At 38.0% G+C, this 26,709-nt stretch overlaps 1 protein-coding gene across 2 annotated transcripts in view; it reads left to right on the top strand.

Annotated features, from left to right (window-relative positions):
• The window catches only part of ADAMTS18 (ADAM metallopeptidase with thrombospondin type 1 motif 18), a gene marked incomplete at both ends in the record, with an annotated part of 73,985 nt that overhangs the window by 12,331 nt on the left and 34,945 nt on the right, over positions 1 to 26,709 (top strand). For both annotated transcript variants that reach the window (XM_080637774.1, XM_080637773.1), the window contains 7 exons: positions 15,904 to 16,186; positions 19,504 to 19,703; positions 20,452 to 20,535; positions 21,361 to 21,520; positions 22,106 to 22,211; positions 24,344 to 24,481; positions 25,960 to 26,113. In XM_080637774.1, coding sequence (XP_080493900.1) covers positions 15,904 to 16,186; positions 19,504 to 19,703; positions 20,452 to 20,535; positions 21,361 to 21,520; positions 22,106 to 22,211; positions 24,344 to 24,481; positions 25,960 to 26,113 — 1,125 coding nt within the window. The remainder of the gene's footprint in view (positions 1 to 15,903; positions 16,187 to 19,503; positions 19,704 to 20,451; positions 20,536 to 21,360; positions 21,521 to 22,105; positions 22,212 to 24,343; positions 24,482 to 25,959; positions 26,114 to 26,709) is intronic.

Here is a 26,709-nt window from a genome sequence, read left to right as displayed (position 1 = left end):
AGGCTGAAACATAAGTGAGCAGCTGATGTCTATTGATTACTGTAGCACAGTATCTTCCACTCTTATTGACAGGTAATTGCTGTCATTGCTTATGGGCTTCATCTGAAGCTTGTAGTGAATGAAAAGTTTTATGCTGCTGCTTTGAATCAGAACCTGGCCTTAGGAGTGTTCTCTTTTCTTCCTCCCTACATCATCCTGGACCTTGAGTCCAGAGGCTCACCATTTCCTTGGGAAAGGTTACTACAGTTACTGTTTCATTTAGAGAGACATTTTGCAAATGGAAAGTACCGCTGGCTCATTGAGAAAGTGAAGCATGTCCATTTCTACTGTGGACCCCAAAACATGTCTTGTAAATAATCCAAGGTGGTGTTCTATAGTCAGATTTCACTGAATCATAAGTTAGATGGAAAAAAATGGCCTACTTGTAGAGAAACCTGTCTGTAGACTGACCATCAGCTGTTCTCATGGACAACTTGGACTACTGACAGCCTCGAGTAAAATGAGGCAGTTCAGGCAGTTTCCCAGAGAGCCAGCTGCTGCTACTGCTGCTAAAAAATGCACCAAAGTGCTTGGTATCTGGTGCCTGAAGCTGCCAGAATTGTTTCAATGTACTAATGCCAATTGTTTTCATTCTGCTATGCTGCCAGAGTATTGTGACAATGGAGTAAAGGAAGCATGACGGCCACCAAAAAATACAAAGTCAAGAGTAAACGTAAAGACATTACTTGGCCAAATCCCAGCCAAGTCCTGATGAAGCTTGGCATTGGAAGTAAAAGAGGAAAGTAGGTTTTGAGGCGTGTTTCCCTTGTTAGACAGGAGAGGGACTTCAGTTTTAGATCTACAAAAATGCACATTATTACTTGTCATCCTGGGAACACCTGTAGGAGGCAAGTCCTCTTTCATCTGCTCTTGATAGGAGACTTGAATAATTGCAGACAGGAGAACATAGTCTGTTCTGAAATAGTTAATTGATTTTTCCTGTTCCTGTGATTCCTCTGATTACGAGAGTCTTGGGTGGTCATTTTAACTGCCTGAGGCACAGACAGTCATGTGGTTGTCTCTTCTGCCATTCAGTAACTATATTTTATACTGGCAAAATAGTAATTATCATTTAAGTCAACACCTTTGTGGTTCTTCCAGGAAGGGACTTAAATTTTGAAGAGAGGGTTGATGTGATTTGTCTTTGACTTTTGTGGTGGTTGGATGGATGTAGGGTTACTGCAAAAAATAATAGTGTAGAGAATGTATATCGGTATTGCATGACTTCTATCGTTATATATTAAAGGAATAAGTCATTATAAGTCTGTAAATTATCTTATAAAGATTATTTACTGTTGTGGAAAAAAGTCAGATTGGTGAAATTTGTGAGAATTAGTATAAATAATTTGAAATACTATCAAAGTTTGGTGTCCTATTCTAGCCCTTTTGAGTGGCTCAGTGCAGATATATAAGAAAAAGCCCTGGACAGGGGTGATCAAATGTGGAATCGTGGGCTGATCGCAACAGGGATGGGGAGTGTAGTTTAAACCCTTTCTTATCTCACCAGTGTCCATACACATGCTGCCTCTCCACAGCAAGATGTTTGATTGATTCATAGCAACTGATGGGCAGTTTAAAATTTCAAAGCTTTTAATTTCCTCGTTCCTGACAGATAAAGAGGGTGGGCACTTCCTGATAATGTGGTATACATTCAAAATATTTAAGTTCCCTATGGTGCTATTTGTGGCTAATTTACTTCCATAGCACATTAACACTGCTGGCTTTATGCTGTGGGAGGAGTGTGTGGTATAGCATGCTGTGAAGAGAGGAAATGTTTCACAACAAGAGGTCCTTCTAGCTTTTCCTCTGTTTACATTACCACCTGGAAAGCAGAAGAGGTGGAGTAAATGACTGATGATCCAGATGACTTGCATGAACAGTCACATCTTTAGTCATGACACATTAAGCTGGGCAAGTTCACACTGGAGAAGTGACAAGATTGCATTTTAATTCCTGGAAGCATATATATTCTTATGTAGGAAAATATGTAGGCATAAATAGGGCTTGAATGCCTTCATGCTAGTAATCTTTTGACCATCAGTGCCCCTTTAGGGCCTTTAGGCCCTTAGACCCTTTAGGGGCCACTGAACAGCCGGATTATTTGGGGGAAAATCAGAGATATGCTAATGTGAGGAATAGAGGCTCAAGGACAGGTTCTAGAAAAGAAGTTAGAATCATAGATCAGTGGCTGTGCAAGTGACGCAGAGTTTCAGAAGACTCAGGCTGGGGGGACCCCACTTTTTACTTTTCATATTCATTTTTCTAATTCTTGCCTGTGAAAGCAAACAAATTATCTCATTTATGAGAGTTGGTGTGCTTTGACACACTACTTGTTTGACTCATGCAGCACTTCTCAGCAGATCAAGCGTATCCTGATTTCTAAGCAAGGGTTGAAGATACAACAATAACTGAACTGTGCAGCACTTCTCTCAGGTTATGGCTGAAGTTACTTATTTCATGCCTAAAGTCTACAGAGAGCAGTTGGGGGCTGCAGTGTGACATGGAGAGAACTCAGGTCTTGTGTTTTGTGGTGTCAGGAGAGAGCAGAGAGACACTCAGGCTCTGGGACTGGGACCTACAGAGGAGATTGAAGTGTCTAAAACACACACTTCCATGATGTCCCAGAGCCTCTGTGACCCTGACAGCACATTCCTCTTCTTGGGGCTTTTTTCTTAACCTATGCTTAACCTGACCTTTGCTTAACCTACTGTTCAGCAGATTCATTGCACGAAGAGGGTCAGACTGCTTAGGAAATTTTGCCTCCAGAATATTTTGCTGATTTTATTTTGTTTTGAGTTGTTTTGTGGTTTTTGTTTTTTTTTTTTTTTTTTATATAAATCCTTTTATAACTGCAGCATGCTGAGTTGTCAACAAACTCCAGATAATTTTATCTTCCTTGACTTTACTGCATTTTTATTTCAAGAAGAATGCCTATAGTGTTTAACATAGTGCCAACATCTGTGGCAGTAGGTTTTTAGGTTTCTTAGACTAATTTAATATAAAGTATCTCACAGAATAGAAAGTTGCTTTTAGGCACAACCTTTCCTTTGTCACTCTATTTTTTCTATTTCCTGAGATCTCAGATATCGTCATGCTGTTGCTTAGGCTCTTCAGACTATATTTTGAGAACCTAATATGTAAGGTAGTACACATACACTGAAAATACTACTGTGCAAACATTTTCATGAAGAAATGCTGTTCACTTGCTTGAAAATCAGTGCAAATGGTGATTGCTAAAACAGGAATGAAAGCCCTCCCTTCTTGAGCCAGTTTCTGCGGAACTTTGTAAAAGTAGGAAACTTGATGTCCTACACTCAGCTTCTTTATCCTCTCTTCTCATTTCTCATTCTCAAAGGTGTATAATAGAACTGCTTTCTTCAATGAAAAGACACAAGTAAATGCTCCCACACCATCTTTCGTACTTTTCTTAAGAATTATCCCTGTTAAAGAGTCACATAATTCATAGGCTTAGACTTAAGTCTGCTTATGGTAAATTCAGAGTAACCTTTCATGACCAGTTTAGTACTGCAGGCCTATTCAGTAAGTACAAATCAAACATGGATCTGAATACCTGGAAACTGTTGTGTTAACACTCCAAATACTGGTTGAGACTTGCGTGTTGTACTCTGACCCTGTCAGGAGAAGTAAATTGATGTGTTGGGATGAAGGGTGGATTTACCTCTCTTTATGCTTAATATCTGGACCAATATAAAGGTAGTATTACAGTTTCTATTTAAGCATTATGGCATGATGTTTTATTTCATACCAAACCAGGACCTCTTTGTGGCAGTTTTTGTATGCCATTATAGTTATTTTTGTTACAGATATTTCTGTAGCCAGACAATTGCACTGAGAATCTTTTCTCATCAAAATTTTATTTATAATTCTATTAAACTTTTGTAGTCTGTGACAAATCCACCCAGGTTTTTTGCTTTTAATTTTGGTGTAGTTGCACAGCAGAGCAGTTATAGCATGCTCACCTTTGTGCATCATTCCGTTGAATAGAAACGTCATAGGCTAATTTGTTGGAGAGAGGAGTGTGAATGAGTGTGCACAGTTTGAAAGCAGGACAAGGATTAGTACAGTATGTCTGAGCTCTGCTTATTGGTAGCTACAGGTAAGAAAGCAAAGAATCTTTGGACCCATGGTATACTCAGCAATATAATATTGTGAAGGCAGGTCAATGGCCATAAATGGTTCCTAAAAATAATGAGACTTTTTCATGACATGAATTATAGATGCGAATTACTACATTTATCTTAGCAAATAACTCACTTTGTATTCAAATGCCCTTTGTAAACCAAGATCTGGATGCTAAGGATGGTTTTACAGTTATCTCAATGGTACGTGGAGTTGCCATTGTACTGGTTTCTCAACATCATGAAGAACTAAGAAAATGGTGAGGTCTTATTTTAAGATCTTTAGGATGATGCTGCCCTGCCTTTCATATTTAATAGTATGAATTGCATTCAAGATTTTATTGATTTACCATTTCTTGGGATGAAAAAAATGTGTTTCAGACATACCTGGGCTGCTGCCCTGTTTTGAATAGGTGATTACAGCAAAAGAAGGAAAGGTGAAATTTAGGCTTTCTTGCTCCTTCTTTCACAGTGATGTTAAGTAATCAAACTTTCTCTATAGGCATGTGAAACCCAGAAATCATTATAGCAAGGGAATTCCTAGTTGTGAGCAAACCTATCAACTTTCTCAGACTCCAGTGACCGAATGCATATTTCTGGTTCACAGACCATGCAGCATTGCTGTTCCTGTGAGTGGTGCCACCTATTAGATGGCATACCTATCCTGTGACCTTCTGTGCTTAGTCCATTTGGTCACTGGATCACAGCTGGAGCTACTGAGTGAAATTCTGAAGGCTGGGGCAGCAGCTTATAGTGAGGAAGATGGAGGCATTTTAATAGAACAACCCAGCTGGGGTCAGACGTAAGCCTTCGTAAGTCTGTCTTGAGCATTGACTGGATTCATTACAAAATCCTGACTCTAAAGCTGAGAAATCAGGAACAGAGAAGCTGAAGAACTGGGAGTTTAATCCAGATAACCCAGACGCCAGCCTGACATTCTCACTCTTGGGCCATCTTTGCTTCTTGTTTTCCATTCCCTTAATGGCCTAAGCTCTTTTGTTCCCCTCCTTTTCTCCTTCCCACATAGATATTTCAACATATGTATATGTCTGTGTATGTGGAATATCAGCAAAGCTGATACTTTGCTCCCTACAGAGTTTCTTGTGACCACTCTCTCATGTAACTAATCCATAGCAATGTATACTCCAAGAAGGAAAATTAAAAGGTTGGGAACCACTGACCTAACTTCTTAGTAAGCAGTACAGCTGGCAATCAGATGTAACCCGAGCTCCTCGTTATTGGAGTTGCTGAGCTATTCATAGCAAAGTAAAATTGCTATGGGAATTGAGCTGGATTTATTTTGTTTGAATGCAAATTATCCCAGGTCAGACAGGCTCAGATCTTCTGCCCCTTGAATTCATTTGCATCAGCTCTGCCAGGCTGAAGTTTTCGTAAAGGATCTTCACTGGTGAAAAGTGGGTATGGGGAGCGAACTACCACTGTCTAGAGCATTTGCTTTGGGGCTTTCATACAGTCAGTGTAAGTCACTTTGATGCCAAGACCTCTGAAGAGAGTGAAGGGTCTACCCTTCATCAGCTAGCTATGTGTGGTGTCCAAGTGCATTGGATAAGTGTGTCTCTATATTGGCTGCAACTTCAACAGGGTGTTTCATAAGGGAAAGGAAGTCTTTCAGGCTTGTCTGCCACTCTCACTCATGATATGAAATGTTCTTCTGAAAGGTCTAGCTGCCAAAGTCCCGTCATCACAGGAAAAGCTGCATTTTCACAAAAAAGAAAAAACCACCCAAGGTTGATGCTAGTACATATGGCCATAAAGGGTAACAATAACCATTAAAAACTCAGTTGAAAATGGTTAAAGAAACCAGAAAGAAAACACAAAAGCCCTTTGGCATTATTTTACAGAATCTCATAATTTATGGCATTGTTTCCTGCAAGGCCTGATTCATGACTTCTAATGTTTGGAGTTGCATGTCTGATAGGGAGGAATGTTCCTTATCAGAAACACTCAAGCAAGCATCTGTTAATGCTAAGTACCTATGGAAAAGAATTTCCAAGTACTGATTTTAGTTATTTATCATCAGTTGCTTTTTTTTTAAGCTGTTCATTTTCTGTGTCACTGTGCCCTAATCTTACTGGTTTTGCGTTTATCACAACTAGAGGAGCAGAAGGTTCATTAAGAAGGCATGTGCTTTCCCTAGAATACTAGTACATTTGAATTCCATCCACACATTATCGATTAGGTGTACACAGAGAAGGAGGAGAATCTTGCCAGAACATTCTCACTGCACCTAATCATAGCAAACCATCCTTAGGGTGAAATTCTGCCCTGTCCAAAGGTCTGTTAAAGATCTAGGCATCTCAAAATCACATTCAGAGATTTAAGAGGAACATGAATGGTGCTTTTATTTTGTGCTGTTACACAAATTGAGAGGACAGAAAGGGCTGCATTTTCTGTGCTTCAAAATTTCCAAAGGATACACCTCCTCTCACATTTTAAGGGTTCCCTCAAGCTGTGCACTGAGTTGCATGAGATGCTCGATTAGAGGACTAACTAAACTACCTTCTGAAGTCAGCTTCTGTTATTCTTGATGTACTGTAAGTAACTAATCAGCTGTAAACCAGCACATGACAAATAGTGGGCTGCCTTTTTTCTTAGGAAAAGTGAAGCATAAATGCATTCATAAAACACTCCTGCTGTTTCCTGTTTGCTTTGTGATAGATTTCAGAACTGTCATAACTAATAAAGTATCCAGATTTTATCTTACAGTTGCAGGGATTTGCTTAAACAGGCCATACCCAAGTGCTTGTACAGCTACCAAGCCTAAATTTGAGCTATTGGTTTTAGCTAATTGCTTTATAGCAATTAGCAATTGCAGTATAGCAACCTTATAGCAAGTCAAAGAACCATACTGCTAGAATCATTAGGGAAGTGATCTTCAGTGCAACTTGATAAACCTTTGGAACTTAAATATTATTAGTGTATAATTACTGTCATAATATTGTAGTTTACATTAGTATTTTTCTTCTGTTCCTTTATCATGCTTATTTCTGTTTAAAAAACAAAACAAAAAGACCCAAAAAACCCCCCAAAACCCCTCAAAACATGAGAAATGAGGGAGCTCACGTACTGACAAGCAAGTATTTAATCTGTGGCAAAGCAATCAAATTTGTGTTAGTTCTAGAATATCTCATTACTCTGCAATAAATACCAATTTAATATATTTAAATACCAATGTGACTGGTTCAATTACCTTAAGTGGAGGAACAAATACGAATATTTCCTTATTTGCCATATGTTGACAGAGGGCTGCATAAAGATGTTTAAAACAAGTTCAGTCAACTGCAGAAATACAAAGGCACTATTCAGAGATAACACTGTCTTTGTTCATATAGGAATAATTAAAGACATGCAATTTTGTTACCTTGTTTTAATAATTGCTGAATGTTCTGCATAACACTTCTTTTGAGCAGCCAAACAGAGTAGTCTTTCATGACTAACTCAAACTGGCAATTTAAACATCATGCTCTCCTTCTGTCAGATCTGCAGATAATAAAATGGTATATTGTGAAGAGCTCTTCACATTTTGCATTTGCAAAGAATCTATATTGTATTAGAAAAGGGAATAAATTGAATACTTCTTGTAAGTCACTAAGAATCTAAAGAAAAATGTGATCTCCTGTACAGTTCTCAAGTCAGAGTAGGCAACCAGTGATTCTAATGCTTCCTTCACAATAAAAATATTCTAGTGTGTATAAAGGCCACTAACTTAACCTAAACATTTGCTGTGATACAGAGCCAGATATTCCAATCTATGAAAATCAGTAAAGGTCTGCTGAGGTTATTCTCATCAGCCAAGGACCCAGTCCAATAAAGCATTACATTTGTACTTCCCTGACTCTGGGGTAGCCATCAGTAACTGCCTGTGTACAGACTTGATACGTCTCTGAAGGATGGGTGAATTTCTTTGGACAATATAAAAGCTAGGGGTTTAAAGTTTAGCTAAATTCTCTCTTTCACTTAGTGTGTTCACAGGCCTTTGTGCTGCCTGGTTTGGGATATGATCAAAAATGAACATGCTCTGAGTTTTACTCGTGGGATTTCTTGACTTCAATAATACATGTGTATTATTGGAAACCTCATGAGAGTCCATTCTCACTAGTTTCCCAGAACATTTTCTTTCCCAAATTGGTAAAAATGCCCTCTGGAAATGCTTGGAGAGACAATGTTCAGCTCAATGGGAGCTCCTGGGTGCTTAACACTCTTTGAAAGTAATTTATTTCACAGTCTGTGTATGGGCTTAAGGTCCAGACTTTTCACCTCTTGTTGGAGAATTGTGGATCATGTCCATTGTCACTGGGATTCAGAATCTTGTTGAATTTACCCAGTGCTTCATCTGTGTGAAGTGCCCTTCTGAGGGGGACAGAAACAGCATCTAGAGGCAAAATATGCCTCAGCTCTATTAGCTGCTGCTGTCCCCTTCACAGTTACCCCTCAGAAAAGGGGCTGTAGGTTGTAGCAGAGAGGGAATGAACTTCTCTAATTGCCATGATTTACTGCCATTGGTTTGGCCATTTGCTCATGATGCTTCCCGAGGGTAAAGATATCTTTCACCTCAGCAACACTTTCTGCAATTCTGTTCCTTCTTTCTGTTTTACCAGATATGTTCCTTGTCATTTTTTCTACCAAACTTCACATCTTAATTTGCTTATTTTGATTATATTTTCCAGAGCACTGACTTTTTGACCCTAACCTGAGAGGTGCTCAATAACCCATCTCTCAAAAAGGCAGTTAGTGATACCATGTATCTACAATTCCAGGTCAGGCTGTACTATACTGCTGGCTATAATTCTTGGAAGTAGTCTTGCTTATGATTGTAATAAGGTTATAGTCTTACATATTTCTCAGACTACCAACTTAACCCATCTACTAGTAGAGGTGATCTACTTCATTACACATTCTCTAAAGAAGCAATGATTTATTTAGACTGCTTGCATGATGTGGAATTGCTTTGAACAGCTTTGTGCTAGTATTGATTGAATATCCTTGCTTTGGAGGAAAGAGGAATCCATAAAATGAATGTCGGCAAACTTAACTTTATTCTTCCTGGATTCCTTGGCATGTGTGAGAAAACTCTTATCTTTACCCCATTTTTAAGGCTTGATCCAAATCCCATTCTAAACAGCTGGCACTTTTCCTGCTGTCTTGTCAGGATTTTGTGTCAGGCTGCTGGTGTACACATGGGAGCTGCCATCTCCACATGGATTTCTTGAGTGTGCATTTAAAATGGATCTGAAATCACTGTCACTATTCTCCAAGCTCCTAGACTGAGCTAGATGTTGCAAATTACCACGCAGACATATAAATGTTATGCTGTGCTTGAGCTGGGGAGCCTACAAGGATGCTGCAGAGGGACTCTTTCTTCATTGGGAGCTGTAGTGATAGGACAAGGGGTAACAGGTTTAAACAGGGGAAGTTCAGGTTAGATACAAGACAGAATTTCTTTACTGTGAGGGTGGTGAGGCACTGGAACAGGTTGCCCAAAGAAGTGATAAATGCTCTTTTCCAGGCAGTGTTAGAGGCCAGGCTGAACAGAGCCTTGGGTGATATGGTCTAGTGTGAGGTGTCCCTGCCCATAGAAGGGGGCTGGAACTGCATGATCATTTCTAGCCCAGACCATTCTATGATTATATGATACCTGCTGCCTTGGATCATGTCCAGAATGAAAGCAGGGCTGATTGCAAATGAGGCGATAATTTCTGTACTTTCTGAAGGGACTACCATGTAGGCTTATACAGCCTGACAGAAGGGCCTTATCTCCCTATCAGACTGTGGTGGAATCTGATGAGATACTGGAAATACACAGAGACCTTTCCCTTCTTCTAACACATGGTGCAGTATGTTGGTATTTGAAAACTGACATCTGCCCAGTTCTAGAGGCCAGTCTGGGCCTGAAGGCAACTTCTGGCTATTGGCTTAAACCAGGACAGTCAGGTAGCTCTAAGGTGTGTGAATAGCTTCATGTTCTCTGAATCTCCATCATACCGTCTTTCTGCTTCTAAGATGCTCTTTATTCCAGTATGGCAAATGGTCTGGCAGACAAAAACCACAGGTATCATGTCTGAGCTAGGGGAGTCTCTGCTCCAGCAAGGGAGTTCTCTGGTGGCAGAGATAGGTCTTTTGTGTTTGTTTTGAGGTGCTAAAGTGCCAGAGACTTAGAAGTACATCAGGGCAGAAAATAAGAGTTTGACTTTGATTAAAATGAATTGTGGCTGAGATAATTCCATGAGTTTTCACTGCAAAGTGAATGAGAAAAGACTCCAATATGCTGTGACATGAGACAGTCCCAACAATATTGTGATGTGAATACTAGACATATAGGCATATTTGACCTCAGATAATTTTAAGTAACCAGCAACCATAGTTCTTTTGTCATCTGTTCTTCTTTATATTTTGAGGAAGTTCTTAATTTATGTTTTTATTTGTTTTAAGCAGAACTAAAATCTGTACTTTATGTCAGTGTACTTTACATGCTGTACCTCTTGTTAAGATGTGGTTGAATCAATGATTTGTGGGTTTTAGGACCTGAACAGTTGCGAAATAACACAACAGAAGTCTTGGATCAATGTCCACTGAAATCTCTGGAAAGCTTTATGCCAATTTCAGTTGGCCTTTTGTCATGTCTTTTAAAAATTTGCATGAATATTTGGCACTATTGTAATGGGTGTGAAAAGACATCTAACTTTTCCTTTTAAGAGATTTTTTATCTTGAGTACATAGAATAGTTAGGGTTGGAAAGAACTTTAAGATCATCTAGTTCCAACCCCTCTGCATGGGCAGGGACACCTCACACTAAACCATGCCACCCAAGGCCTCATCCAACCTGGCCTTGAACACTCCCAAGGATGAAGCATTCACAGCCTCCCTGGGCAACCCATTCCAGTGCCTCACCACCCTCTCAGTAAAGAAGTTCTTCCTTATATCCAATCTAAACTTCCCCTGTTTAAGTTTGAACCCGTTACCCCTTGTCCTGTCACTACAGACGCTGATGAATAATCCATCCCATGCATACCCATCTAATCGTGTAGGCTTAATTGATTTATTTGGCTGTTTTAGCTGCTCTCGATTAAGATACAGTGGGGTTTTAACCCTTAATTTTACGTATACGCTCATAACACTGAATAAAGCATTCTGGATATAAGTAGTGTTCCTTAGACAACACATGCAAACCTTTTAGCACTTTATTTAGTTGAGATACTCCTGTCATTGAACAAACTGTAACTTAACTCCGCATCAGTCAGTATGAAGTGGTTATGTTTAGAAGAGACACTACAGTTCATTTATACGTTTTGATTCTTAGTTTCATTTCATTATGCTTCTTACCTCATTATTTGAATCTGGTTTATGAAACTTCCATAATTTTAATGTGCATATGACCAAGCTGTTGCCTCTAATTTAATTAGTATGCAATGAAAATGTCGTGTGTGCAAAGAACCCAAACTCATGAGACTCTTGTAGTTTAGAGCAAGGGGTTATCTACTATTTCAAAACTTAGACAAGAAACTGTAGGCAAGAAACGTAAGTTCTGAAAATACTTCCCTCAGTGTTACTGCTGTGTTATTATGAAGGGTCTGTTTTTTGGAGATGCTGAAGCCTCAAAATGCACTGTTTACAGGCTGGTGAGCTGCCAATGGCTTCACTCAGAGTCTAAGAACACAGGGGGAGACAAATGGGAGCAGCCTTAATGCTGTTCCAGGAAGAGACCAATGAGACCTGTTAGAAACTGACATGTTAGTGTGATGCAAAACTGTTCCATATGGAAGATTTACCTGGTTTTGCATAGCTAAAATAAAATTTCAGTGGTTTCAAAAATTATTATTTTTCAGTTATAATGTAACTTCAATTAAAAAAAATAATGGAACAGGTATTATCATTTCTCATGTCTAAATTCCATTTTGAGATTCTTCCTTTTGAAACACACCAAGAAAATAGAACAAGTGCCTTACCTTGGTGATAACATCCTGATACTGAGGAATTTCGCTAAGAGGTATTGGATCTGAAAATTCCTTTAGGCCGCAGCTAAACAAACATTTCATAACAAATAGCAGGTGGGAAGAATGTTGGCTTCTCATCTCTTCCCAACTTTTCTGCAAACAAACTGCAAGTTCCTCTAGTTTATTGATTCGGAATTATTTGCTAACCACACAGATCAACGTATGTCTTGCTGTTTACTTTCTAATGGCATGGAATATCCCTTACAGAAGGGTAGCAAATGTGTGTTGTGAAGGGAAAACAAGACAACAGCAAATTCCAACTGAGCAATCTCTTGGGCTTTCCTTCCCACCATATTCTCACAATTAGTGCTATTATTAGTGATAGCCACAGTGGGAGAGAGAGGGAATAGACAGAAGTCCCTGGTCTTTTTCATGCTGTGTTGTCTAGACTTATAAGAATGTCAGATTTTGTCATCCTGCTTCCTCTCATGGTGTTTTAATTGCGGAGAATCTGAAATAAAAATGGAGTTTTGACCTACCTGACCCTCTCCTTGTTGAGTCCCAAACCCATCAAAGTTAATGGAAAGATATCATTGAATTCTGATCCAAGGAAAATCACATGTATACTTCAAGCTATGCTGGCAGTAGGAAACCTAATGCATAAATTTCCATGACAGTTTTGACAGTATTTGTTCTTCTACTGAAGTATTTGAGCTGGATAAACATAGTGCATCTAACTCACAATTATATTTCATGTATTTGTAGAAAACATTCCCAGAAACACCATCACCACCACCCTTTTTTCTTTAACACTTACACTGCCCAGGAGTACAGAGTAGCTACAATCTGGCTTTCAAGAACCTGGAATTCCTTGGCAGTTTAAAGTTAGAGTGCTAGAGTTATTCAGTGCTAGTATCCTGCCTTTGGGCTCTAGTGTTTCTCAGCTGGCATAGTTTCCAGCCAACATAACAACAGCCATAGGCTACTTTTCTTCGCCTAAGGCTCCAACTCAAGAACCTACAAGAAAAGTATCTGTCAATTGTTGCCCAGCTACCCCCTTTGCAGTAATCTGAAGGACTGCATCTTTCTCAGAACCCAGGTGAGCATTCTCAGCATTACTGTGGAATTACCCTAGAGATTATTTTAATATGAATCCTTGAAACCATCCCATACCTAGAAGAAATGCAAAATGGTCTGTGGTTGAATGAGTGTCCAGACTGCTCTGTGGTACTTACCCTTTCTTCTTGACAACTTCATAAAATTAGATGTTATCAAAAAGAAGGTATCTTTCGTTCTCACAACATTTTTCAATTTGGAGGATGTCTTTCATGTAAAACCCAAAGGAAAGAAGTCTTAGTGGAGATTTAGGGTCATTTCTGCTGAAAAAGAAAAAAAGTGAATACATTTGAAAGGCACCCAGTCAGCTGCAGCCTATGTAAAGGTAATACACATGTGGTGCAGGGCCCAGAATTCAGTTTGTGTGTGTCCCAGATTCTCAATCCACCCTTATAATGCTAAATATAGAAATTACATTGGGACTGAAACTTCATGTACATCAGGGACAGTTTCTTACAGGAAAGTGTAGAAAAGCCTTTGTTCCATATGGTTTGAATCATTTACAGAATGAATCCTACAGGAATAATTTTAGATGTGGAAACCTTTAAAATAGGAAAATAAAAACCAGATTCACTACATTTTTTTTTCCATCTCAAAAAAGCAAAAATCGTTTAGCAGTGCCCAGTTATCAGTGCACTCTAGCAGATAAAGACTGCCTTGCAGAACCACTTTTAAATCGTGTGATGACACACATCATAAGGATTAAAATATTAGTCTTCTTCCCTACAGGAAAGTACTTTGTCATAACCAAATGTGATCTGACGTTTGAAATATGCCAACTTCTTGCAGTGAGCAGGAAAGTTTAATTCTTGTCAGTTATTTAAAGCCTGTCTCCTATTGACAGAGGCAATTTTAACCTTAATTTAGAATACTAATTAGATACAAGGTGAGATACAAAATTCTGGAATTGGGATGAAGAAAGGAAAGGGGGCAAATTGTTAATAAGAATTATCGTCTGCTTGTTTTAATATTATTTTTCAGGAGGCAGTCAGACCCTCCCAGTTCATCATATGAGATGTCTTGACAAAGTTAAGATCACAGTATGATTTTATGGGTGCTATTATTAGGCCTTTGGGAAATATGCTTACTGGACAGTACTGCAAAGCTACCTTTGATTTGGAAAGACATAAGTGAATTTCCATGAAAAAGGCAGAACGTATGACCATAGACTGTTGAGGACCTGTATATCTCTGATAAATCTTTTCTGCTGGAATGGACTTTAAATCAGTTTTAACATTTGTTTAGTGAACAGTGAAGGCTGTGAATATCTCATATGTAACTTTCTATTTTCATTTGCTTTTCATTTTCTGTTGAGTTTTCCTCATAGGAAACAGTTCTGAAAGTACAGAAAATTCCACAAATCCTTAAGGAGTACAGTGCTTACATTAGGCATTCAAACTGCTCTCCTTCTGATACCCTTGGTGTTCTGGTCCTAGGAGGTTAGGCTAAAGGAAAGCATCCATTTCAGAAGGGAATAGGTCATGCATGTCCAATACATGCATTTTCAAAGAATACTGTTTGAGGAAGGAGGTGGAATCATGATCTGGGAGGACTTAAGGTATCAGACAGGATGGTTCGCAATTGACATTTGTCTGCAAATATTTTTCTGAAGCATAAGAGATAATGTAGTCCTCATGAGATGTCAGTTTTGGCAGGAGAGTGTTGGCACATGGTAGAGTCTCAGTGATCCAAAACAAAAATCTGTATCTAGTATTATGCATATAATGTAATAGAATTACCTGATGAAACTTCTTGGTCTTTGACTTGGTAAAAAGGAGTGTTTATTACAACATATTTTACAAAACCAATAAATGAAATAAAATCATAACTGATTAATGAGCTGCATGGAAATACTTCCTCAGTGCCACCCACATTTCCCTGGCCCTGATCCTGGAAACACTTCATCACATATACAGTTTTATGCAGAGATACTATGTGAAAATTACAGTGTAGTTTTCCCATACTTACTTCTGTCTTTCAGGGATAAAGAGGAAAACAATTAGATATTTGCTTTCACTGATCAATTTTTTCTTATAGGAGGACATAAATTTTAAACTGCATTTATGATGATTAAATTGTGGGGAGTTGATTTCTGAATAATAGTACTAAAATGTTCACATGCTTCAACTTTGTGCTGCTGCACTGTAGTATGCTTACATTTCCACTTAGAGTAACCTGGAGTCTGGGCTTCCTGTCTGGTAATACCTTGTTTTGAAAAATACCTGAACCTTAGTTCAAGTATTTTGTTTTACTAATGTATGCACTTATTTGAAGTTGCATTTTCCAAAAGTGTTTTCTTTTTACGTGAGGCTGTATATCCTGTACACAATCACACTTACAAACAAATCTATACTCTGAAGAATGGATTAATAACGCACATGAAGTGGCTCATGGTACTGTGTGAAGGTGCTCTGCTGCCAGCTCCACAGGTCTTGTTTTCTGTGTTATCAAACAAGAAACCTGGTCATCTCCAAAGTGAAACAATGCATATGTTAATTGTGAAGGCTATCTCGATTGTACCTTGAGTAAATCTAATTTGGGGACGCACATTTCAACTTGTTTAGGCTTTAAAGGGAGATCACTTTAAGAGCTAGCATGTTCCAGCTGTGAACTTCAACAGTCTTTTCTCTAATTCATGGTGGTGTTTCTTTTTTTAGTCAGGTTTGATAAGGACACGGAAGATTGAGTTCCTTATATCTCCATTACCTCAGCAGCTAGCAAAGGAGCACAACTACACATCACCTGCTGGACATCATCCTCACGTATTATATAAACGAACTGCAGAAGAGAAAGTACACCGGTACACAGTAGAGTCAAATTCCAAATTCTTTTCTTTTGGTCATCACAGAGTGCTCACTTCCCACAAGCATCATGCTCAAGCGAATGGTTACCACCATGGAAGGTTTCAAAAGCAACATTTTTGTGGACGTCGCAAGAAATGTATGTAAGGAAACTTTCTCTCCTTGTTTGTGATAGTGGTTCTCAGAGACTGTGTAGTGATTCTGAGATGTGCTTCACAGTCACCTTTGTGATGGAGACGTAATTTTAAATTATACATGAATATAAAATATAAAGGAAATAGATATGAGAAACCTGATTGTTTCTTTCAACTAATGTCATAATCTGTTTTATTAAGCCATCAGAACCACTGTTCAGTTTTCTTATTCTCTATCTATATTAAAAGATCCCTTGTCTGATTTTTCTGACAGTTTTCAGTAAGCAGTTCTGCACAGTGATGGATGCCAGGTCCCTAAACTGATGCCTTCTGTTAGTTTGGAGATATATAACTGATTAGGCTTGAAGATGGAGAAAAAGTCTCTCAAATAATTAATTTTTGAGAGAACAGAGAAGTTTTTCAGAACTCCCCCTCTGATAATGAAATTTTCAGCAACCGAGATCTTCAAAAAGAACCTGTCATGTAAATTGTTTAAATAAGAGTTAGGAGCCACCTCTTTAAAAACATATTGGAATATATTGTCCTGCCAAGGTCTATTCTGAGTCCTTCATTAGGCCTTCAAATTGCAGAACACTTTAGAGCCCCCTTGGAGCCTATATCTGTACTCATAGCATTCAGTTGATTCTTTTTGAAAGCTGATCTGCTTCTGAGCTGAGCTTCTTAATGAGGGTCTCCAGGACTGCACACAGTGTTGAAAACATTGTCTCTATCCAGTTGTATTCTTACAACTTCCTACCTGAGTTCTGAGAAAATGAACAGGTTTCTTTTCCAAAAGGCGTGTAGAGAAGAAAGAGAAAACCAACAGAAGGGAAGGAATGAGAAAAGAGGTATTGGAAAAAGTGGCTGGCTGAGACTGAGGCCCATCTGAGGCCTGAAAACTGCTTATTAAGAATTAACTGCTGCTTCAGAAATCCTCCCTAGATTTGGAAGCTAAACCTCAAATGCCAGATGCAGAAGCATCATGATTCAACCTGTAAACATTTGCATTCTGATTCAGATCAGAACTACCTCATCACATACTCCCTTTCCCTCCTGTTGTGTTTTCCTGCTGCCTGCTTCAGAGCAGAGGGTAATGGTGCTAAGTTAGCTCATCTGCTGTATAGTGTTTTCTCTTATTTACATGTCCACTGTGTTCTTGTGCTTTATTTACTGTACCCTCTGTGACTGCTTGTCCAAATTCAGAATTATTCATGTCTTTTTGAGTTTTTGCACAGTGCTCATCCCTATAATAAATGAGTTCATTTTGAACACTGTGTCTTCATAACCTCCTGGGATGTGAGATGATACTATCATTATTCCTGTCTTATAAATGGGACTTACAGACACAGGAGAGGTCAAAAGTAACTATTGCTTTTGGTTAATTACCAAATTAACAAGCTGAGATTTTTCTTGAAAATATTCAGCAGAATATATGCTCCTGTAATTGTATGTGTATCTATATATTCAATAATTTCAGTTACAGCTATGAGTTCTTAGCTGCATATTCAATCTGGGTTTATGTGAAATGAAGAACATGCAACTAGCATCAAACCATGCTGAGTTTGGTATAAATGATTCATGTATCATTGCTTAGGAACTTGGTATTACACGTATTGTTAGGATCTGATTAAGCAAGATTTCATTTAATTACCTTAACCACAAAACATTTTCACATCCTGCAGTCTTTCACTTCATGCAGTTCATACCTGTAACCTTTTGAGAGAAAGGAAGGAGGAGATCTAAAAAATACCGGCCTGTTTCCATACCCAGCCTTGGTTAATCTACTAAAGAAGAATTCAAGTTCACGTTCACAGAATGAATGACATCTTACGAATAAAATCACATGTGATTGTTTAATTTAATAGAGGCAAATGTAGGATAGAGAAGAAAACATGACAATACAGTAAAGGCAACACCTCTTCTATGAGCATTTGGGACCTTCTTTGCATAATTTAAGTGGGTTTAGATCATGAGAATTAACTGGACTGTAGTTAGTGAATGATGCTTGAAACATTGCTGCTGTTCAGGTTTTATCAGTAGCTGTGAAGTTGACTCAAGAGCAAGACCCCACTGCTCATGGATTTATGAATGAAACACCTTGAAATTGTATTGCCTTCAGAATAGTACATGGAAACTGATGTGCCTTGAACTGAACACTTCACTCTTGGGTGAGGCATGTCTTTGTGCCCTGATGTGCTTCCAGTAGAGAAAAGTTCTTTGACAATTGTTTGTAATGAGTGGCATATTATAATCTTACTAGCACAGTCACCTGCAATCTTAAATACAGTTTAGAGTGACGTAGTTGAAAGCAGACCACTGTTGCGCATTCTGTGATATTCTTGATTTCCCAGTTAGGCATGGGAGGAAGTAGTGTCTGGTTTAGCTCTGTTGGAATAACTTTCTGATGAGGCACAGACATGATTTTTTTTTAATTACCTGAGGCTCCCTCACGTGTGTCATGTTACATCCTGCGTCAGAAAAAATCCTATTGTTATCCAGATAGTATGTTAATGTGGCCCTCGAGTTGATTCTTGATGCAAACCAAAGCAGTATATAGATTCATGCAAGAGAAGCCATGAATAACAGGAGCATTATAAGGCATAGGACATAGTTTTCCCATTTTCTGGATCTCTGAAGAAATGGAATAGTGACCATTCTGTAACTGTGCCGTTGACCATGCTGCACAAGCAGAGACAGAAAAAGTGCACCCTGGCATTGGGAAGTCCAGTCTGGATGTGCATGTCCTGTTGTCACACCCAGCTTGCTGTTGCCTGACATTTCCACATACTAAATAAATATGTTCCCAGAAGGAATAATCTCAGTGGCAAATTCATGTAGAAGGTTAATGTCAATCACATTAGCAATAGCAGGCTGGCAGGAATCTTGTTGTGTGTGTCTCCTTTCTGTACTGATAGTGGACAGCTGTTATGGAAAGGACTTTTTACCAACTGCTATGCAAGTAGCACATGCCAAACACCTCAGGAAGTTATCAAAAGGACAAGAAAAATGTGGATATTCTGTTTAAAAATCTGCATGTATTTTTTTGCCACATTTTTTACCATTTTATTAGGTTAATTCCTTATTTTAAACTGCTTATTGCATACAAATGTGATTCTCTCATTTCCTTCTCTCACTGTAGCCATCCTTCCCCCAGGAATGAATCAGATATTTTTTAATAAATGTACAAGAATTTAGCCATAAGTATTAAATCACATGCTGTAAAAATAATGCAAGGCCCTAAACCTGTGATGCTTAATTTTCTGATGAAAGTGTTCGTGGGTGACCTGAATACTTTCCAAAACTAAGTTTTATTTCCTTTCAGATGCACCTAAGCCACCCACAGAAGAGATATACATTCGCTCAGATGAATATGGGACTTCTTCAAGGTTCAGAAGATCACCTGCTAAAATTCAGAAAAATGGAAGTCTAAATGTTGAAACCCTTGTTGTGGCAGATAAAAAAATGTTGGAGAAACATGGCAAGGAAAATGTAACAACATACATCTTAACTGTTATGAATATGGTAAGATGTGGTGCAACTGAAGTATGTTTTCCCTGTGGAGTATTGCTGCCCAGAATAAGATCTTTCATTAGACAAATAATACACAAAAAATAAAAAAGCAGGGACACCTTATACAAGCTTTTCTTCAAACCTCATCTAATACATTATTTATGTCAAACAGCTCTTTAAAAATATATCCCTATATTATCCCAGTTCTAGCAGCAATACCTGAGGGTTAAAAAAAAAGAAAATAAAAATATTAAAAATGTTAAATTTTAAAATACTTCTTGTGTAATACAAAAAAGGCAGATACTCTGCAATTGAAACTTTCATTTCGTTTAGTATGATGAAGCTTAGTCTGTTTCGTCTGATGTCTCCCTTTGAAAAAAAAATGAGAAAGAACAAATTTATTTTGAGAAAAATAAGGTAAATTAACTGTACATACGTTTTCCTTTGTATCTCTGCTCTTTAGTTTTGTACTATAAAACTTGAACTTGAAACTTGATTATACTTGGTCCAGAAGAACAAGGACAGAACAAAGCCCATTGAAGTCAATAGAAGGTTTTCAAGTTTCTTGGATAAATGTAGTGATTTGGGGCATAATTCTGCAGGTGTAAGTTCTTTTGGATGAATCCTACAAGGTGTGGAATTCCATTTATTTGTATTGAAAGTTGAAGCCCAGTGCAATAACTCAACACTCAAACTCTGTTTAGTCTGTTTAAAATATATATACATGTAGATTATATTTCCTTTTCAATAATTGTTGCAGGTCTCTAGTCTGTTTAAAGATGGAACAATTGGAAGTGATATAAACATTATTGTTGTGAGTCTTCTTCTTTTGGAACAAGAGCCTGTAAGTTGTGTCAGTGTTTTTGTGTGGTATACTTTATTTAGTACTGTTCACGGGGAACACTGGAGTCTTCGACGTTATGTATATGAACTTTCATGTGAGGTTTCTGACAACATGAAGCATGAGCATATTAAAATCACAAAAACTTCCAAAATCACACTTTCTGCATTTCATTGCTTCTCTGCTTTTGATAGTAAAGTCTTCATATAAATGTTCTTCAGAAACATTAAAATACTTCCAGTAAGGTATAACAATGATTTCCAGCATCTTCTTGAAGAGAAATAGCGGGAATGGGAAACCTACTTAAGAAATATTTAAATAAATAAGACTGAACTGGGCTTTCCAGGATGTGATGATCAGAAGGGGGAAGGAGTTAAAAGTCTCAAAATGAAGATAGCATGTAACAAAATGTGGGAGCCAGACAAAAGAGCAGAAAATCTCTTTTGACAAAAAGAAATTTGTGAGAGGTTGATCTGCTTGGGTAATACTTTTCCTTCTCAGAAATCTCCAATCATTTTAATCACAAAATTGGAAATGATTTAGTGTTCAGTTTTATCAGGAATCAAATATATATGTACAATGTAAGTCTAGCCATTGATTTTGAAAATACGTATGTGTCTGGGGAAAGGTGCAGTTCTATTTTACTACTGTAATAGATTCCCTTATCAACTGAATCGATCATCACAGTCAACGTGGGAATGCATCAGTTTATGTAGAACAAATATGAAAAAGTAATTCCCTTTTCTCTAACCAACTCTTACTCTTTCAATCACCTTTCTCAAGTACTGATGGTAGCATCCTATTTCTGTGCCTGTGAAATATCTACAGGGTGGATTACTGATTAACCACCATGCGGACCAGTCACTGAACAGCTTTTGTCAATGGCAATCTGCTCTGGTTGGGAAGAATGGAAAGCGCCATGACCATGCCATCTTGCTTACGGGTTTTGATATTTGCTCTTGGAAAAATGAGCCCTGTGATACTCTAGGTAAGACATGAAAACACATTCTGATAAACTCATGGGTGTCAACAGCAGCATCTTGACTCATAAAGACTGAAATGTTTTAAAATAAAAAAGTCCAATTTTGCACACAGTGTTAGCCTTGTGAAAACGAAAGAACAGTATGTATTTGTCTTTGAGGTATAACTGGTATCATTGCCTCAGGAAAAGTGGCAAAATAAGTTATCTAAAGACATCCTTTTGGATTGTCACCTCTTCAAGGAATAGTTTTGATTTTGAGACTATTTCTGAGCCACTCCAGTTTATTTTTTTCTTTTTGTGACTCCTTGCCTTTTTTGAGTGGGGTTCCTCCCTAATTTGGGAGCAGAAAAGGCTGGGAAAGAATAAACTTTACAAATTACTTTGGGAGGTTAGATTTGATTTATACATCTTATACAGGAGTCTCTTTATTGTCAAATAAAAGTCTGCTGTAATTCCTCCATGATAAACCTGATGAGGTAGACAACTGTCTTCATGCACCACGATGGACTGACTTATTAGGACTACTGCAGATGATACATGTATTTGGAATTCTGCAGAGGAACAAGCTTTTGTACTGCTTCCTTCATTCAGGTTTTGCACCTATCAGTGGCATGTGCAGCAAGTACCGAAGTTGTACCATTAATGAAGATACAGGCCTAGGACTGGCTTTTACAATTGCTCATGAATCTGGACACAAGTAGGTTTCATATGTCTTACATTCTCCTATACATAAATATATAAATCTCAAGGTGCTTAGACTGTCCTGTTTGGTTTTTTTTTCCCAAATATTTTTTAACTACTTTTTAACAACTTCTTTCATGGTTTTGATTTTCAATTCTAACATACCTTAAGCTGAACTCTGTCTAACCACCGGAGGTATAGAAGCATAATTTCTCTATGTGCTACAAACCTGAAATCAAAGGTCAGATAAAACATGGGCATAGGGTCTTTACTTTGTCCAACAACGAAATAACTTTGAAAAGCAGTCATACTGTAGCCTGCTGTTTGGTCAAGGCATCAATTCTTCTGATTCTGCATGACTGAATCAGGACTATTTAGTTTTCATTGTACAAATATGCTCTACAGTATATACTATGACCTAATGTCTACATGAGAGACCCTTTCACAGGTTTCTGTACATCTGAAGGGAAACAAGGAATTAAAGAATTAATCCAGCTACCAGTGAAGCCCGTGGGAATTGTGCCAACACTTTCAATGGGACCAAATATGTAAAATATATATTGTTTGATCCTCCTGTCAGACTAATGCAATTTCACTGACTTCAGTATATTTTTAATGCCCTTTGATCAGTAATGAGAGAATCAGGCTCATCGCGCAGTTTTGAAGAATTATCTCCTCTAGTCTCTTAATGTCCTTCCTTCCTGTTTATTTTCTTATTTGTTTTGAGAGATTATACTTGGAAATGTTTTTATTTTTTTTTTTTTTTCTTTTTCACCATTGCCTCTGATTGTCATAGTATTCAGTTTTTCCTTGGTACATTTCCATACTTCTGTCTAATAAAATGCATCTTATCTCCTGGAACAAATCTGTGCCAGATACAAAACATCTTTATTATAATTTGTTCATGTTCCTGAAACAACCTAGTATGTGATGTAAGACAACAGAATTTTTTCTTTGTGATACAAATTCCATGAGTAATAAAAAGACTGTGACAGCCTTGGAGGTGCTCAGGTCTGCTGTGCATGTGTTAACCTAAGGATTTAATAGCAGAAGAATATTGTATACTGCACAGATCACACTCTGTGATCTACTGAGTAGCTTCAGTTGTTATACATTTTTATGCTTTTCTTCAAGTGGTTTGTGTTTTTACCTGAAAACTTAAAGGTTCCTTTGGGAGTTCAGAGCCTGTCCTGTCAGTGGGTATGTTAAGCTGTGGATTCTTTGGCTGCAATGCATATTAACAAAGTTAGTATTTTATAAAGGATTCAAAGATATTAGCTCAGTTGGTACTTTTGTTTGTCCATTTATAGAAGGAGACATATATTTTAGCAAGTTTGGAGCCTCTGGTGGTGGCAGCACATGTAATTCTGATGAGCCTGCAGTGATTTATAACAGCAAAGGACTGACTTCAGTACATTAGATATTCCCTGCATGTGCACAGATTACATTCATAGAGTTTCCAATGCATTACAATGTTGAAGTAACAGATTATGAAACTTCTATTCAAAACACATTGAAAGTCACAGATGTCCCATACAGTGAATTAATACAAAACAGTGAAAGGAAAAAAACTGAAAATTAGCTTTACTATATCCATAAGCTCCACATAATTTGTAATTTTAACATGTTTTTTTATTATTCCCTATTACTCTTTATATTATCCTAACACCTCTCCTAGTGAAAGCAGAGCATCATGATGCTGCAGGCTGAGCCAAGCACTCAGTAAGAAGCAGTATTCCCACTGAAGGTGTTACAGTCTAGGCAAAGTAAGCGGCAGTGTGTAACAAAGGCAGGGAAAAGAAAGTGATTTGCCTGAGATAGTATAGCAAGTTAGTGGCCAAAATTAGAAGAATCACATTTTTATATTCATACCTTCTGTTGATTCAGTCCCACTTCTTTTCCTACAGATAGAATGTAGCTATGTAATTCTTCCATCCAAATTAGGAGGACAGTGAAGTTATATTCTTACAACTGTGTAACACTGGTTTTTCTCTGGGTTCTGATCTGCCTGCCATTAATGGCAACAGACATTATCACTAGGCAAAGGATGACTCACACTGTTACCCAAAAAGTGTTTCTTGTGCCCCAAATTTTGTCTTGCTTCTAATTAATCTAGATTTTCACTCTCATGCTTGGATCTCTTTTCAGTTTTGGTATGATTCATGATGGAGAAGGAAATCCTTGTAGAAAGGCTGAGGGTAATATTATGTCTCCCACACTCACAGGGAACAATGGAGTGTTTTCTTGGTCTGTATGCAGCAGGCAGTATCTCAACAAATTTCTCAGGTAGGTCAGAGGTAAATCTGGGCTAGTGCCAGAGAATGTGTCTTTAGTAACTGGGCTTGAATTCTTGAACAGACATAAAAATTACTTAAGTGTGAAATTCACCTCTTTCAAAATGTGCTCAAACCCATATACTATTTGAGCCCACACTTACGAAGTGTATAGGTGGTATGGCATATAAGTGGCTCTAATCCTGCCTCGTTTCAAAAGAATGAATTTCACCCTCCAGGAACATCCTGCAGCGATGACTGGCATGTCATTCGTTCCCAGGCATTCCTTTCAGCAGCTAGGTTTATTAGAGAATTACTAGGAAGTGAACGCAAAAGAGGGCAGACACAGTGGTACCAGAGTCATCACAAAATGTAAATTAACATTAGTACCCTTCCTCACTGGAGTTACTGTCTTCATCTAGCTCATGCTATGAGTAAGAACATTTTGCATTTTTCATATGTTGCTTCTGGGGGTGGAGGGGAAGGAAAAAATAAAAGATGCCAGTTATTTCTCCAGCATGTTGGCATTACTCAGTGGTGCTTTTAAGGGAACTGTGTTTTGGTCTGTGTTTAATGTCATCAGAACTGAAGTCCTTTCCTGTACAATTCCTTTTATATAGTTTGTCATACATGGGTAGACTATACAGGATTGCTGAAAAATGAATAGTTGTTACTAAGACCAAATCCAGTACAGGTGGTTTAGATGTTAATTCCTCAGAGTGAGAATCAACCACATAGAGAGTGCTAGAATTCAAGGATCTGATCCTTGAATACCTAGTTAGTGTCCTGTAGTGGCTGGGAAAGGTGACAGAGTTCTGGTGGTATTTTTTTCTGCTGCAGTGATGCAACAAATTCTGACTACACAAGTGAATTACAAACTAAAATGTCACATAAGCCCTCCAACATGCAGTATGGTCCAAGAGACGCTTGGAAAATAAATGCAGCATGTAGACATATAAACCCATGTCTACAGAGTGACCTTCTGGAGACATGGGTTCTTAAACACATACAGAGGAAAAAAGCAGACCCTTTTCTTTGGTAGGGTAACTTTGGACACAGACACCCAAAGCACATGAGCTGTAGCAGCCTTCTATTTGTCAGTGCACACAGAGTGAATACTAAAATGAAATAGTGTGCCTGTTGATTCTTGATTTTGAGAATCTAAGGGAAAAGGAGCAGACTAGATCACGTTGCTTGTGGTTATACAGGTATAAAAGGAGTAAAAGAATTTGAAATCGTTCGTTGTTGTTGTCACAATAGTCCCAAAGCCTGGAAATTCCTGCTTCCCTAAAACTTTACAGGTCAGGCTACCAACAAGATGTCAAGATATTTTGGTTCCTGCAATAAGATACGTTTCTCATTTCAGTGCATACATCTAAAGCTAGTTAAAGATACTGTATACCATAGTATGTGTTTTTGCTGGGTCTGTAGCAAATTAAAATATTTTTATATAAAGGTCATAGTCATGATTAATATACATTCTCATTATAGTACAGCTCAAGCTGCCTGCCTGATTGATGAACCTAAGCAAACAGGACAGTATAAATACCCTGACAAACTGCCAGGACAGATCTATGATGCTGATACCCAGTGCAAATGGCAATTTGGAATGAAAGCAAAACTGTGCAACCTCAGCTTTGTAAAGGTACCTGTTGATACACTTTAGAAAGTTAAAATTCCATGAAAGAGCTGCAGTACATGAAATAAATACAAGTAATACAGTGTTCTTCAGCAGCCTAGGCTATTTCTCTACCTTATCTCACTTGCCAATTGCTTTGAAGGTACTGGCCCCTTTTGAGGAATGTCACAGTATCAAGGGGATTTCAGAAGGAAATGTTCTTTCTAGGAGTCATAAGAAGTACAGTTGAACACAGAAGACCCATGAGTCCTTGCCTACTATGCTAAGGGAAATTAGCAGGAAGTAGAGTTTTGATCAAAGCTTGCATCAGTGTGGGATAAAAAGGGCTAAGTTTCTTGTGTTTTATGCATTGACAGCAAGGCTTGGGAAAGATCTATAGGATTATTTTAGAACAATAAAGGATGAATTTAGATTAACCAATTATTTTAGTGACTGCAACACTCCTTGCTGATCTCTTCAGAAGAGACACTTTACTAAATGATCTAAAGTGCTCATTCTGAAAAGAAGTATTGTGATTTTTTTACTCCTGTTATTATCTTGGAGTATTTTGATTTATTTTATACGAACCACATTTATCAGGTGATGGCAGCTGTGTTTCTTCT

Source organism: Psittacula echo (genome assembly GCF_963264785.1).
Source record: "Psittacula echo genome assembly, chromosome: Z".
NCBI lineage: Eukaryota > Metazoa > Chordata > Aves > Psittaciformes > Psittacidae > Psittacula > Psittacula echo.
This window is presented reverse-complemented; position numbering and strand designations above follow the sequence as displayed.